Here is a 15,907-nt window from a genome sequence, read left to right as displayed (position 1 = left end):
TAAAAAGAATACTATGTCCAAGGGATAAACAGCGGAAACAATTTTAACTGCTCTTCAGAAGGAACAAATACTCTTAGTACTGTTTCTACTTTCAATTCTAACATCAAACCAGTAATTCCTTTTCTTTTTCCATGTTGTGTTCACCCACACAAATATCTAAGAAAGAAAACTTCTCAGAAAGGTTTAGGAAGAAACTGGTCTACAGAATCCTTGATTGGGGACCAAAGACTTGACTTGTGTCTTTTTTCATATTAAGTCATCACTTTCATAAACATTCTTCTGTCTACCACAAGCTAGAAAGCCACATTTTGGCTTCTCTTTAAAATACTTTGCTGAATACCAGATGGAGAAGGACCAGCCTGGAGGGCACATTCACACCTTGGCCCTGGGCCATCTGGCATGCAATTCTGCCCTTCAATTCTATGATGCTCAGAGGTGCAAAACTATTCCATGTTCCCATCGCCACTAGGAGGTCCTGTCTAGAAATGGCAGGGGATTACAGAGGCTTTCTCAGGAAAAAGACTTGAGTCTGGATTTGCACCAAATATTCTCTTTAACTCTCCAGTGTTGAGTTTTGGGCACTTTATTTAGTCTGGGAAAGATTTTTTATGAAGACAGCCCAAAGGGCTAACAGATGTACCTAATGAGAATGGCCATTGGTGAAGCTAGAATGCAGGGTGAGTGTGTAGATGGCAAATACTGCTTAGAATCAAGTTTTTAAAAAGTGTGGGTGGGTTTCCACCAGTGCTGATCATACTTAGGGAAACTGTAATCCTGGGCATATGGTGTATCTATGAATATAAGAGAAATAATCTTTCTTTAATTTATAGAATTAGGGTCAGTTTCTATGCTTTGATGGGCTTTCCTGGTGGCTCAGATGGTAAAGAATCAGCCTGCAATGTGGGAGACACAAGGTCAATCCTTGGGTCAGGAAGATCCCCTGGAGAAGGTCATGGCAACCCACTCCAATATTCTTGCCTGGAGAATTCCACAGACAGAGCCTGGCAGGCTACAGTCTATGGGGTCACAAAGAGTCAGACACAACTAAGCGACTTACACTTTATATGCTTTTACTGGAATTCAGGGTTACTGAAGGTGAATTTACCATTCTTGGACTCTATAAGGAGGCTGGCCATGTACTATACTGCATCTCTGGTGTGGTGCCATTTCTGGAATATACTGGAATATTCCAGAAGAGCTTGCCTCCTTTATGGAAATATATTGTCATTTCTATGAGTGAGGGTGTGGGCAAGAGATGAAAAAATTATCCTATTGGTTAATCTCAAAATAGTTAATGCTCTTCAATTTAAGAAATATTAGAGCGTGGCTGTGCCAAGATTTAGGAAGTTGTAAAAAAGAAATGACTGAGGGTCAAACAAAAATAAATCAAAATATAAGATTCCTACCTCTCAGGAGCTCATACTTAACTGCTGAGACAGGCACATACACAAATAGTTAATGGCTGCCACTTGTTGCGTACTTCATAGATACCAGGCTCTGTTTTATATCTTAACTTATTTACCAGAGACATATTAATATATCTCTTGTTATTTGAATGTTATTGACCAGAGTGTTTCAATATTCACTTACGTAACAAATTGCCGGCCACAGTTGCTAGTTTCTGCAAAAGTCCCACAGTCAGTAATGTGTTAACTAGCTAGTTTCTGCAAAAGTCCCACAGTCAGTAATGTGTTAACTAAATCTAAACCTTAAAATAGCCCAATAAGCTAGGTGCTGCTATTGTCCCTATGTATAGATAAAGAAAGAGAAGGGGAAAGTAACCTGTTCAGAGCTGGTAAATGATAGAGCTGCAATTCAAATGCAGGCTGTCTGGCTCAACAATCCAAGTTATTTCCCATAGCTTCTCCAATTGAGGACTTCCCTGGTGGTTCAGATGGTATAGAGTCTTCCTGCAATGCTGGAGATTTGGGTTTGATCCCTGGGTCAGGAATATCCCCTGGAAAAGGGAATGGCTACCCACTCCAGTATTCTTGCCTGGAGAATTGATGTACAGAGGAGCCTGGTGGACTACAGTCCATGGGGTTGCAAAGAGTCAGACATGACTGAGTGACTAACATTTTCACTTTTTTCGCTTTCTCCGATTATAGAATAAGTGGTGCTACTTATAACTGAGTTCTTACAAAGAAGAGAAACAGGAAAGGTGGTATATAAACTGGATTTTGAAAAATGAGGAAGACAGTGACATTCAGGTCCTGGGGAAAGCAGCAACAGCAGGGAGGAGGTCCTGGGCATGGCCAAAGGAAGGTAAGCAGACCAATGTGCCTACCGTGTAAGGTGCAAGAGTGGAGGAGACTGAAAGGTAGGTTGTTACTAGATTGTGTAGACCCTGAATGCCTGGCTAAGGAATGTGGTTCCCCTTCCTTTCCCCTTTTTAAACTGTGATGAAGGACATTCATGAGAAAGCTTTTGCCAAAGGAAATGACAGAATTATACTTGCAGGGATGCAGAAAAATAGAAAGAAATATGATGGGTAAACTGGGTCAAGAGACCTAATAGTTGGGTCTGCTTCCTTCCTCCTTTCTGCACATCCCCAAAGGGGTAATTCACTGACCTCGTGATCAAAAAAGAAGGTACCATACTCTAGGGCAGAAAACTTTTGCATGCTAGCTCTGATCAGCTGGTAGATCTTTCTGAACTGATGTTTAGAAGGTTCTCTGAATTGATGTTTAGAAGGTTCGTAGGCTGCATCCAGGCTCAGGTAACAAAGGTTTAATCACCTGGTGATGTCTGCCATAGGTGCAGAGAGGGGCATGCTGGCATTAGCAGGCAGGTATGCTGTCTCTATTCCAGGTGACAGCTGCAGAGCTAAGCCTCCTTTTCTGTTCCCCAAGTCCACGTTCTGTGAAGACGAACCATCCATGACCCCTGAGCTTGTGAATATCACTTTTCAAAAAGATTACTTCAATAATGATTTAATTCTACTCTGCCCTTGATCAGTGCTTACAGTTCTGAATGCACTCTCAGAGAAATGGAATGTGTTTAACTGATCCAGCTCAGAATTTTGAGGACTAAGAAAAATTAAAGGGCACAAGAAACGCCAATGAGGAACACTCACCTTTTTTGCCCCTTGTTCCTCTTCCACACCATCTCCTATCACAACATATACCACTTTTCTTCCAAACCTCTGAATTATCCTCTCAAAACAGCTTTCCTTTCCTAATGAACAAAAGTAAATTATAAAAAAATGTAAAGTTTGGGTAAGTCAGCACTCTGGGACTTAAACTTTTTATATAAAATGCTTTCTTTATGCTTCTGATCCAACTCTATCATACTTGTGTGAACTAGGAAGAGCATGCTTTTACATGCCATTTGGGGAGTATGCAGAACAGCACAATACAGCAAAAACTGTAAATGAATTACTCACGTGGTATCCTGTCCCTGGGAAACTGACAATTTTTTAGTACTTTTTCCTCCAAGAGTCATTTATTAAAAAGTAGGATCTAGTCATTCACAGTATAAATTTGGTAGAAAAAGTAAAGTATTGTTTTGTAGTAGTACTTTGCCCCCTCTGAGCTGTGACTAAACAAAATCATGCCATTCTGCCAATATATTTTAACTTGATCTAAAAAATGTTTCATGATCTATCAAACACTGAATATAACATGTCTGAAAGGCTATTGAGAAAGATGAACAAAACTGAAGGATTGGTTTTGTTATGGCAAGAGAAATCAAACACCAGACTGTTTATCCCTTCCTTTTCAGGTTGGAATACTTTTAATGAAAGACACCCCCAAGGCCAAATGTGTTGACTGGCAATATTCTTGGAAAACTGTTTCTGAAATGAATGTCAGGTAATTTGGGGCCCTACAAGAGCATGCTTGCCTGACCCAGGCATCTAATGTTCAATAAAGCACTTTCCTAGAGGAAAACTGGGATAAAGATAACAGGATACCTTTATCTGTCTATTATCTTTCCCATGTCAAGACTTAGTTTGGGCTCCAGTGGCAGCTATGCTGTCAGCACATCCCTGTGGTTAATGCAGTCATTGTTGCTTTGTAGAACAGGAACTGGGGTTCCAAGTCCAGGGCTGCCAATAAGGTCATTTTAATAGACAATGGGACAGTTTATAGTTTTCAGATGTGAATGGCTGAGTGGGACCTGTACCTCTTTCAAATAAGGATCAGATATACACACGAACAAATTGCTTGTTTGCTTAAACAAATGTCTGCTTTATATTTGTATTTTGCACTAAAATCTCTAGTTTGCATCTGACAGAATGAAATGGAGCCAGCCTTATTCAAAGATGTCATTTCAGTGCTTCTGTAGTTGCTCACTAAGCTGTGAAATATTAAATCACTTTGAGAAACAAATACAAAGGCTGGTTTTCACTGCAAAAAATATACAACCGAACACTTGGATGTCATGAAACTTTCTTTTCCCCCTTAGAGGGAAATGTTTGCATGTTTTTGTAAAGTTTCTTCTTCATGGGAAAAGGAAGGTAAACTCAATGTGACTTTAAAATAAAGCCGTGATGGACAAATCCTCACCCCAATACTATCTTCCTATAGGGTTCATTGTGAATACACAATAAGAATTAATAAAGTGAAACTCACTTTTAGAGGTTAATTTGAGGTCTTACATGGAATTTTGATTTTGATGAATCCATTTTGTCTGAAAGAACATCAAAGCTCTCTGCTGAATGAGAGACTAGTCCCTTTCCTTCTCTGATTTTGCCATTTTGCCTACAGGAAAAAATCTCTGGTTTTTCTGTACTGGTCCCCATATTACATCTCATTTGATGGCAAGATTAGCAGTAATTAACAGGAGCTTCAATCTCTATTTTTATTACTAAAAAAAAGTCACAGGAATGTGATTCTACAACTGGTTTTGAGATCATTTCTACCACTGTACAGTATTTAAATTGAATTTTTATTCTATACTGAAAAAAATTCCAATATTGCAAACAAAATGTCCATTAAAAATACTTTCTTGATTGTTACTGTAATTTCCTATTATCCTCACATTTTCAGATTATTTGGGATTAATCTTCAACTTGCAGAACATGTAACATACTACTGTTCCTTTCCTTCTGGGAAGTTAAGTACTATCCCTTGTATATCATATGCTTATTTGGAATATGTTCTTTCTTTCATGTGCCAATAAAACCTTATCCTGGATCCCTGTTCACAAAACATGATTTCTCTTAATTAATACAGATAAAGACCTGAGTTAATGGAAATTGATTACTAATTTATGTGAGAATATGTAAAAATTCTGGGTATATCAGGCTACTAGGAATTCTTTGTTTATAACTGTCTTCTAGTTTTCTGTTCTTGGCCCTTCTCAGAAGGCAGCAGTCATTCTCAAACTCCAACTATTTCCAACTTTATAGGGTTATTTGAATATCCTATAGGTTCTTCAAACTCACATAAGTAGGATCAAACTCTAATCTTTGTCATCAAACCTGATTTCCCCACCAGCTAATAGTGTCAATACTGATCCAGTTGCCTAAAAGAAACCTCTATTGTCAGCCTTCTTCTGAATAAACAACCATATATTCATCCATTTCATTCAACATTGAGTAGCTACCGTGTGCTAGGCCCTATGGCTACAATGATGAATGATACAGACAGACTCAGTTATCAAGGAGACTATGAACAAATAACTAAACAAGTAATTTTTAGTGATAATTTAGTAAGATCTTTGAAGAGAAGAACAAGTCAGAGATAGATAGTCTGTTTTTCCCCTTTTTCTAGCCAGAAACAACCTTCTTCCCACTTACCAGGACCCTCATCCGCTGTCCCTAGGACTCACTTATATAACATTCACCTCATCACAGCAACATATAAGGCCACTTAAAACCCAAATCTACCTTGCCAGCTACCCATGAACACTGCATATTAATCACCCAGGAAAACTCACAAGTCCCTCAGCAGGGAGTACATTTTAATTTCTCTGTTGCTTTGTTCTCACTAGCCATCTGCTTATATAAACTGCCTATATATAAATTTTTATATACCCGTCTATACCTAGCTCAAATGTCATACCTTCCCTTTAACTTTCACTGACACTTGCCCTTCTGCCTCCTTCTGAGTGGGATTGAATGCTTCCCCACTGAAGTGCACACTTGGGCACTTACTGGTAGGATCCCTCAGAGTGTGGAATGGTCTGCTGGACCTCAGAATCAGAAATTTACTCTAACCCTCAACTTTACTAGCTATTAACTTAAACAACCAACTTACTTACATCTCTGAGATTTAGTTTCCACAGCTGTAAGATGAAAAGGTTGCAAAGATCGACTTTAGTATGTAAAATGTTTAGTACAATTCTGGGCACCCAGTAAAATACTTGATAAATGTTCTTTTACATACTAGTGAATACTTTGTCATATTATAGTTATTTTGTTATCTGTTTCCTCTGCTAGACAGTGAATTCCCTAAGAACAAGAGCCATGTCTTCTTTTAATTCCTACTTTTGTTTTGTCTTGGTTGATATTTTAAGTAAATTTCACAGTAATCTTCTTTCCCAACTATATTTTCTTCTTGCAAGAACCTAATTTTTTGATCCCCATAACAAAAATGAGAACTTAATCATTTACACATGTTGAGTTAAAGCAAAAAAAAAAAAAAGTTCCAGTAATAATAATTTATTGGAGTTGCCTAATTAAAGCTGCTATTGGTTATTTCTACTTTGTATATTTCTATATAACTACTTGTTTTAGCTTATATTTTTTGTTAATGCTGCCTAAGAGAATAAAAATAAGATAATAATCTAAAAATGATGCTAAGTTGACTATAGTAAAATGCATAAGTTTTAACGTTAGCCAGTGAAGTAAAATTTTCTGAGTTCAGCTACATGGATTATGCTTTATATTTCTCTTGATATCTAAAGGCAATTTTGACAATAAAATTGGTTTAAACATTATTCCAGTTTTCTGACATTTAGAATTCTGTAAATAAAGTCCTATTTATTGCCTTGCATTTTTACTAGCCTGAAAGCAAAAGGTTGACTGTTATATAAATGATAAAAAGTAGCTTACCTATTTTAGTTGCACTGTAAATATTTTCTATTGGAAATACAATTCCTAAACCATATAGCAAGACTTTCGCCAATGCTGGGATAAGCTGAGTAGTTGTTACTAAAATATTCACACAGTTCGTTCTATGGGAACAAAAAGAAAAAAAAGACAGTTGAAAAATAGGTCTCCAAAATGAACAAGCAAAGCCTGTCTTCAGGCAGAGGCCCTATGAAGTGACTTGGGGACAACTTACCGGGAGTGAATGAGCGTGAGGGCTTTCAGAGCCAGTGTCAACCAGGAGTCTGTCAGGGCTTCAATTTCGGCCCTCAGCTGCAACCAGGCTTCCCTCTTGGCTGGACCAAGCAGACCTGTGGATTTAAAAGCAAAGGAACTACTTCCTTACCAACATGGCTTGCCAACTTTATAAACAATAAACATTTAAAACTACTCTGATACCGCCCTCAAGCTTTACGTGTACTAAGCAATTTTTCACATACCAGTCAACAAATATTTAGTACTGTAGGGGACATCTATTGTTTCTGCATTCCCAGCATTCCTTTTTCTAGTTATAGAAGTCCTCTGTTCTATTGAGGGAGCCTACTCACCCCTATTCCTCCAACTGCATAATTTGGGCAGAGACACAACACCCCAGAATAGGCATATGACCTTGGTTTGGCCGCTGAAAGTGTCTGGAACTTTTTTGTTGAATCTTTTGGGAAAGATGTTTCTCTACCTTATGGAGGTGCTGCACTGGTAGAATAGAAGCCTGGGTCTACTGGAGGTCACCTTTGCCACCTTTTGGGAGGGACTGACCCCAAAGGAAATCACAGGCCAAGGATTACTGATTGCATCATGAGAGCATCTGAATTTAGCCATGCCAGAAAATACCACCCTTAAACTTTTCATTGTGTGTTAGTTGCTCATTCGTATCCGACTCTCTGCAACCCCATGGACTACAGCAGCCCGCCAGGCTCCTCCGTCCATGGAATTCTCCAGGCAAGAATACTGGAGTGGGCTGCCATCCCCGTCTCCAGGGGATGTTCCCAATCCAGAGACTGAACCCAAGTCTCCTGCATTGCAGGTAGATTCTTTATCATCTGAGCCACCAGGGAGGTCAATATATTCCTTTTCATACCAAAGTCCTTTTGAAACACAATCAAAAGATCTGAACTAATACAAGCATCTACCTGACAGAAGGATGCTTTATGATTCATCTTAAGTCCTTTAGGCAAGAGGTCAAGAAACTTACTCCAGTAAGTTAACTAACTCACACCACTGCTACAAAAGGGAGCCGGGATTAGATTAGCCTGGCCAGGGCAGCTGGCTCTAAGTCTATTACTTCTCTCATTCAATCACAGCAGAATAATCATTGGTTAGATGAAACTACTCTCAGCAAAAGCTGTTCTACCCCCAAAAATGTGATATAAATGTGTGATGCTCTGAGTATTTTATTGAGACTGTCTTAACCAACCCAGCAAGCTACTGGTGATAGTCACTTGCCTCCAACATTATTTTTGTAGGTATTGTAGATCTCTTTTACTCGTCTGTAGCGGAAGGCCAACTTTCTCATCCAGTCTACACCGCCCCGCACACCGGTTGCCAAGCATAAATTAGCACTGGTTGCTGCAGCAGGAAAGCCATCTGTTCCAAAGTTATATGTGCTATTTAGATGCAAGAAAAGCCCAAAGTTAACCAAACAGAAAGTTCATCTTAATGAGCTGAGCAATTAAACTATAACATGGAGCCCATAACATCCCGATCATGGGCTCACCTTAGGTCTTGTCCATTGTCATCGGAAGAGACATCATCTATATGAACTTGGTCACATTCCTAAAACACAATTAAAATTGATACTTGTTAATTTTCAAAAAGCATCTACTTTTTTTTTTGGAAAAATCACACACAGCTATTTAAAACAAGAACCACCACCAAACCCTGAAATTGGTAGTGTTTGCCAACTACGTCAATCAGTAGGTGGCAGTCTTGTTAAATTGACATTTTTACCTACTTTGGGTCCTTTTTCAATGTAAGAAAGGAGCAATGTCAATAAGGACTACTGTTACTCAGGTTCAGAAAACACATTTTTGTGTTTAGAAAGGAAAGTGATTGAAAACAATTAGCATATGTGTTCCATAAACCTCAGGTACCTGAAGACATCACACTGCTCCGAGCTGATTCAGTCAATGCCGAAGTGTAACTGAAACCAGACATTTCGGTAAATCTAACATGCTAGAAAAATTAAACCTGATGCTAACTGCCAATGAAATTATGACCTTTGATTGCTGTTGAGCCACACACCAACACAGCCTGAGGCCAGCGTGGAGCCCAGACCAGAAAATCTGTTACTAGTTTGCCATTGATTTGAGAGATGTGAGTTTCATCTTGTGCGCGCGTGTGTGTGGGTGTGTGGGTGTGAGTGTGTGTGTAGGAAAAAAGCATGGGAGACTTCCCAATCTAAAAAAAAACTAACCATGAGGCGTATTTTTTTTTTTACTGTTTTCAAAACTTAACTTTTTTTTCTTTTTTTTACTATTTTACTGTTATTACATATTCATTTTAAATAGTGGACTTATGAGTTGATTATAAAATAATATGATTGGAACAGACCTGATTTTAAAATCCCACACCATGTATAAACTGTTTAGAATAGGGGGTGTAACTGTGGGTTAAAGCCCAGTTGGACAGGTTCACACTGATACACCTGCTCACATGTAAGCACTCCTACATCTTACTGCTATGCCGCAGCCTCCAGCATCTTTGTGGGAAGAGCAATACTCAATAAACGTTTGTTGAACAAATGAAGGCAAACTATAATTTGGAGACAGACACAGTCTCTAGTCCAGAAACAAGTAATACGCACTTGGCATGTTTTAATATTTTAGCCATGATTCTTCTCTTGGCAGTCAGCCTCCAAATACCACAGTGGCCTTTCTGACACTTATTTCCATGGAAAGTTTTAGTGAAAAAAATCTTATAAGAAATCAGCAGGCGTGCATCTTGTATTTTAAAAGGTTCTTCGGACTAAAGCTCTAGTCATCCTTCCCATAGAGTTCACCTCAGCAAATCTATCCTATCCCTCTAGTGCTTGACATCCAATGTGTAACAAAGATGCCAGAGATAAAGCACCCTAGGAATAGAAGGTGGATTTTTATGTTGCCGGTTCCTTCTGCACAAATTCTTTCTCTCCACGGATTTGTGAGGAAGGGAGCAGGAGATAGAAGTGGAAAGAAACTCAAACCAGCTGTTGCTTAACAGAATTAAAATCCTGACCCCAACCTCTTCCTTCTAAAGCATCTATTTTCCAGGCAACCCTCTCCCAGCAAGCCGCAAGTTCCAAGGAGGAAAAGGCTTTGACCTTGTAACCCTTCCCTGCTCTCCTGAGGTCCATAACCCCAGATAAGAAAAAAAAAAAAAAGAATAAAAGTCTAGGAGGCCTTGCAGGCAGGACTGTGAATTCAACATTTTAAAAACAGGTCCTTCCTGCAAAACATGATGGGAAATTTCTTTGAGTTATTATACATAATTTGGAGGGTGAAAGATGAATGACAGTTGTGTTTTTTCAACAACGTACTTATTCTGGGTTTGAAGATAACTAAATCGTGACTTTCTACCGTCTAGCCATTCATCTAGACAGAAATACAAAAATGCTGCTGGTACACGACTCTGTTAGGGTGTGTAGTTAGTTAAAACACAAACAAATGCGAAAAAGGCTACTCTCACAAACAAACAGAACCCCCAAAGCCTCAGTGCTGTTAATGCAGGATTTTTCTCTCTGGGAAGAAAGAACAGAGAGAAGGAGGAAGTTGAGGAATTAGAAGAGGAAAAGATAAGTTTAAAAGAATTGAATTTAAGGAATCAAAGCTGACCCAAAGTTACTTGGTTAATTCTAGGGGTGGGAAGAATGCTTTGGAAACACAAGGTGTTAAGAGGCTTTTCTTAAGCTAATGCAGTTGTAAATCTCCATTACTAACAGAGCAGCCTTATCTTCTAATGACTGTTGATGACTCTACCATGGCTATTGTTCGCCCGAATCCTGTATTTGTTTTCTCCTGCCAGCTTTCCTTTAGGCTTTTTGTTCCCAGGCTGGGCCCTCATTTGAAGTACTGTTCAATATCTTGGTTTACTCTAATTAAGGGTCAACTGCTCCCAGCCTTTTTACCTGCAGATAACCAAACTCACTTCACAATGATCTGATTAAAGCAAAGTTCGGTGTGACAGCAACCACAAAAGCCTGCTGTTTAGCAGGAGAATTTCTTTTTAAACTTATTCTCTATTGGAGTATAATTGATTCACAATGTTTTGATAGTCTCAGGTGGACAGCAAGAGGAATCAACCACACATATACCTTAGCCAGAGAATTTTTATAGAATGATTTTAATCAAAATAGATAACTAATGAGAATGTACTCAGGGAACTCTACTCAGTGCTCTGTGGTCTAAATGGGAAGGAAATCCAAAAGCAGAGGAGATATACATATAGCTGATTCACTTTGCTGTATAGCAGAAACTAACACAACATTGTAAAGCAACTATACTCCAATAAAAATTAATAAAAAATAGATTTAAAAATCAAGAGCATTTTTAAAGGGCCTAGTTGGCGCTTTTAGGAATTAAAACATCATTAAAGTGTCTATGTAAAATGTGTTTTCGGAATGGGCTCGCAGTTTAGTTAACAATAGACAAGTAGTCTGTTGCACAAACTTGCAATTGATAACATGACTTGGCGACTGAACAATATGAAAGATGATAAGTCACTATTATGAGTTTACAAATAATGGTATAAATGTCTCAGAAAATAAGCTGTGTATTTTAAAAATTTTAATGAGAAACTATAATATGACTATTTTGATGCTTACCCATAAAAAACTAATTCCTCAAAGAATGGAGAATATTAAGATACTGAAATATCATTTCATTTCTCAGCTGAGCCCTGTAATATGTGAACTTGTACTCAGTGTACTTACTGCTAAATTAGAAAACTGCAGTTCGCTGCATTCTGATATCCTGAAATTGTCTCCTCCATGGTGATAAGGCTTCCCTTTGAAAGAAGCCATCCAGCTTTTTGCCCGTTTTCCTAAGAGCCTAATTTGAGGCTTCCATTTTTGCTTTCTGAATTTGGTTGCTTTTCATTTGCAAATCTATTCTAAACCCAGACAATTAGGTAACCCAGGGATAGGAGAAGAAATGAAACCAATGAAACAATAACAGCAACAAAGTTTAGAGCCCCACTGCAAGAGTCTATAGACACAGAAGACAATAATGGAAGCTTTCTATATTTTCAGGTGCCAAAATCTATGCCTACAAACCCTAATTATATGCTTAATACACAGAGTGCAGAATATATATAATTTCATGAGAAAATACACTTTTATTCCCAAAAGACTGAATGTGCTGAAAATGTAATTGAAATAAACTTACAAAAAGTATGCAATAGGATTTTAAGGAATTCAAGCCATTACCGAATCCAACTCTTGGATAGAGGCCTCCCATGGCCAGTTCAACCAATTTAGTGTTAATTAATTAATTGGTCATGCATTATTCTGGCCTGCTGAGGCTTGAGATACCTAAGGGACCCCAAATATACATGGGTGTCAGGCTTGGGGTCTCATGTAGGGGTATGAAGTAGTGATTTCCTTGTCTCCTGATAGACTTTGCACTCAACACGGATCCAAACTGGCTAATGGGTGCTTTAAGTTAAAAAGGTGATCGTTTATTTATTATTGTGTCTGATTATTTATTAAGGAATACCTGTTCTGGGTATTGCTGTAGATGCTAAGGACACACCACTTAACACAAAAATCCTTACCATCTTGGAACTAACATTCCAGTTGGGAGAGACATCCAAACAAGAAAATACGCAAAATGTACAACCTGTTAGACAGTGATAAATGCTACGGAGAAACAATACAGCAGGCAAGGGGAATATGCAATGCTGTGGGAGTGTCTGGGGAAACAGCTTTGCAGGCCAAGGAAAGAGCAAGTATAAAGGCCCTGAGGCAGAAGGGGAAGAGTTACACGGACCAGTAGGTGACAGGGACTGTCAATGCTGGTCCTCTACTTCTGAATGGCTGTAGTGTGAGGATGGGGGAAGCTGACCTTTTGGGGGCCAGCCATCCTTCTCTCTAGAAAATACCCCACAGATGCAAAGGGACTCTGTGCAGTTAATCAACAGGTCTCAGAGGTAGGAAGGAAAGTTCTTAAACACAGTTTCTTTTAACCCCCAAACTATAGATACGAGAACTGATGTGGGGCTGGAAAGGGATCAAGAGATAGGCAGAGAACTATTTGTTGTTCATGGCTTTCCAAAGGGATGCCAAAATCAATGTTTTTGCATAAAGGTTTACATCATGTCAATACTAGAGGAGTATATAATTAACATTTTTATTTAACCAGTTTTAACATATACCCACATCCCTCAAAGAGCTTCTAAGAGTCAGGCCAGTGCTAGGCAAAGTTGTGGTTATCCTTCACTAGGTAAATTTCATAATTATTACTGAATTAGACATTGCTAACGCACGCATTGGGCCCACTGTTCCCACCCTGAGCTCAGTCCCTCCCTTTCCAGAAGTCCTAAAGCACCAGGAACACACCACCCACTGACACTGGATTACGAAGGTATCCTGTCTTGACAGTCTATATCCCATGAAGAACGGATTTTTCCTTCCCTAGAAGGGATGGCTAACAACTCCAATAAGAGCTGTTTCCTATATTTGTGTGGTGGTAAAGAACTCCATGGGTTTTGGAGGAGACATAAGAGAGGCAGTTTTGTTCCCTGGGTCAGGAAGATTCCCTGGAGAAGGGCATGGCAACCCACTCTAGTATTCTTGCCTGAAGGATCCCATGGACAGAAGAGCCTGGCAGGCTAGTCCATGGGGTCGAAAAGAGTCAGACACGACTGAAGTGACTTAGCACACCAGCAGAGGCAGGCCCATGGTTGCTCCTACTCACACAGACTCCTATTTCTTGTTGAGCTGAATTACTGATACTTACTTATGTTGAACACAAAATAGTATTTAATGTTACAGCCCATTTTACGGCTGCAAATAAATGAAGACTCAGAAAAGCTAAGTAACCTCAGTGCTGAGACACTATACAGGTCTTTGATCCCCAAGCACTATTTCTCCCCAGGATCCCTGGATTTTGCACAATTTAGACAACTGCCCACTCCACAACCTCGGCCCCTGCTGGCTTGTCAGTTGTCTCATGTTTACGGGATTCCGGCTCCAGGATGTACCCTCACCTCTGTCTGCCCCATGCCCACCTGGGGGGGTCCAGCATTTGTCACCACTGCCCCTCTTTTGGCCCAGAGCTCGGAGGTTCAAGCTCCATCCTGCAGCTCAAGCCCCGCCCCTTCATCTCTCCACCTGGCCTCCAAATGATTGGCACTTCGGAGAGAAACTATCCCAGGAGGAAAGCCATCATGGAAACTCGGTCTTTACAAGGGTGGAGGGGACAGAGCACAGTGGTAGGCAATGAGAGCATAGGTGTTAGCATGACTTTGCCACATGTCCTATTAGAAGGCTCGAAGCCTAGGAAGGAGGACTTGGTCACAGTCACGGTAGAGTTGCATGAGGGCAGGTGGCAATGATCAGGGAAGCATGATGCTGAGTCCACAGGTACCGGCCTGCAAGCTCTGTTGTACCTGAAAAGGTTCCTATGAGCAAGCATCCTTCAGATAAAACACCACAAACTGAACGCCCAAAGTTTAGCCTTGTCTGGCTTCCCTTTATGTTCCACGGCTTGTGCTTCTCACAGAGCAGTAAAATCAATAAAATCGGCAAGCTTCAGTGACTCCGGGCCCTCAGCTCACAGACATCTCAGCACTTGTGGGGCTGGATTATAAAATGCTGACATGCATGGCTGCGGAAAACTGCCAACCCATGAAGCAGCTGAATGCCAGGTCCAGTGTTGGGAGCAGGAAGAAAGCCACACGGGGTCCTATCTCACGGCCGTGCAGCAAAGGCATGGTCTCCCTCAGAACTCTGGTTGCACTGTTATTCTGCCTTTTTGGTTCTTTCTGTCATTATTCTTGGCACTGCTCCTCAAGCTGACCTTTTTCCGATCCATCATCATCTCTGGCCTTCCAGGGCTGGGCCACAGACATGTTCTTTTGGACTGATCTCCGGGAATAACAGATTTTGTACAGGGGCTCATGTGCAAAATATTAAGTTATGGCAGAATTTTTCTGCAAATATTTATTCTGCTTTGATACCGTAGTGGTTGGACTTTTCCCTCAAGCCTCTCACTTGTGCCATAATTATGTAAAAACACACCATGCCATTCACGTTCATTTAGGAAAATTAATGAAAAGAATTAAGACAGTTACAATGGGTCTTATTCTCTGTGCCAAACACAGTGACATCACAGTCAGGATGCTGAGGCGTTTACACCCCTGAACCCGACACTAGAAACATAAACTCCAAGTAAACCTGCAGGCTTTGCATAAACAGACTTGAAGACTTGGAGGCAGTTATGAAAGGGAACAATATAAAAATGTTACAAACATGTCTTGGGAGAAGTTGAGTTATATAAGCCCTGATTCTGCTGACTGAAGCGATATTTGCTCCATTTTCCAAATTTACCATGAGAAAACGAACACCATACTGCCGACTAATTGTTTCAATACCTTCCTTTATGAAGTAAAAGTGGAAAGAAAAAGCCTTCCCAGAGGAGCTATTTTCATTGTGTCCGTGCATCAGTGAGCCTACTGAGACTCGCTGGAGTTGGCCAGGGACACGGTGGCTGGGTTCTCTGTCCCCTTCTGTCATCAAGCAATTACATCCACTGCTCTGACCTCTCCACGAATAATAAGATACCTTAGCTTGACACCTTAGACATCTGCAAGTTACCAGAATGTTTTCCTTTTATTCCTAAATATGAAAACTATAATAGATGGAGTACAGGAGTATTTCTAGTGCTTTTAGAGACA

General features: G+C 39.9%; 1 protein-coding gene and 1 long non-coding RNA gene across 52 annotated transcripts in view; one reads left to right on the top strand and one right to left on the bottom strand.

Moving 5' to 3' along the window:
* The window catches only part of LOC145510461 (uncharacterized), a 174,344-nt gene extending 170,013 nt beyond the window's left edge, over positions 1–4,331 (top strand). The window contains exons 3-4 of one of the 2 annotated variants that reach the window (XR_014057036.1): positions 2,109–2,265; positions 3,724–4,331. This is a non-coding gene — a long non-coding RNA (uncharacterized LOC145510461). The remainder of the gene's footprint in view (positions 1–2,108; positions 2,266–3,723) is intronic. The other variant, XR_014057037.1, reaches the window with a different exon arrangement.
* Positions 1–15,907, bottom strand: part of EYA1 (EYA transcriptional coactivator and phosphatase 1) — a 659,176-nt gene that overhangs the window by 62,135 nt on the left and 581,134 nt on the right. For 49 of the 50 annotated variants that reach the window (XR_014057024.1, XR_014057023.1, XR_014057025.1 and 46 more), the window contains 5 exons: positions 8,751–8,809; positions 8,480–8,640; positions 7,233–7,347; positions 7,001–7,122; positions 3,077–3,177 (listed from right to left, as the gene is read on the bottom strand). Coding sequence is in view for 46 of the 50 variants with exons in the window: in XM_081501749.1 (XP_081357875.1) it covers positions 3,077–3,177; positions 7,001–7,122; positions 7,233–7,347; positions 8,480–8,640; positions 8,751–8,809 (558 nt within the window). In the remaining 4 variants the exon portion in view is untranslated. Of the gene's footprint in view, positions 1–2,159; positions 2,861–3,076; positions 3,178–7,000; positions 7,123–7,232; positions 7,348–8,479; positions 8,641–8,750; positions 8,810–15,907 lie in introns of those variants that run through there. The other variant, XM_081501707.1, reaches the window with a different exon arrangement.

This window comes from Giraffa tippelskirchi, chromosome 6 (assembly GCF_054371585.1).
Source record: "Giraffa tippelskirchi isolate mGirTip1 chromosome 6, T2T-mGirTip1v1.2.pri, whole genome shotgun sequence".
NCBI lineage: Eukaryota > Metazoa > Chordata > Mammalia > Artiodactyla > Giraffidae > Giraffa > Giraffa tippelskirchi.
Note: the sequence above shows the minus strand (reverse complement) of the source record. Positions and strands in the feature narration are given on the sequence as shown.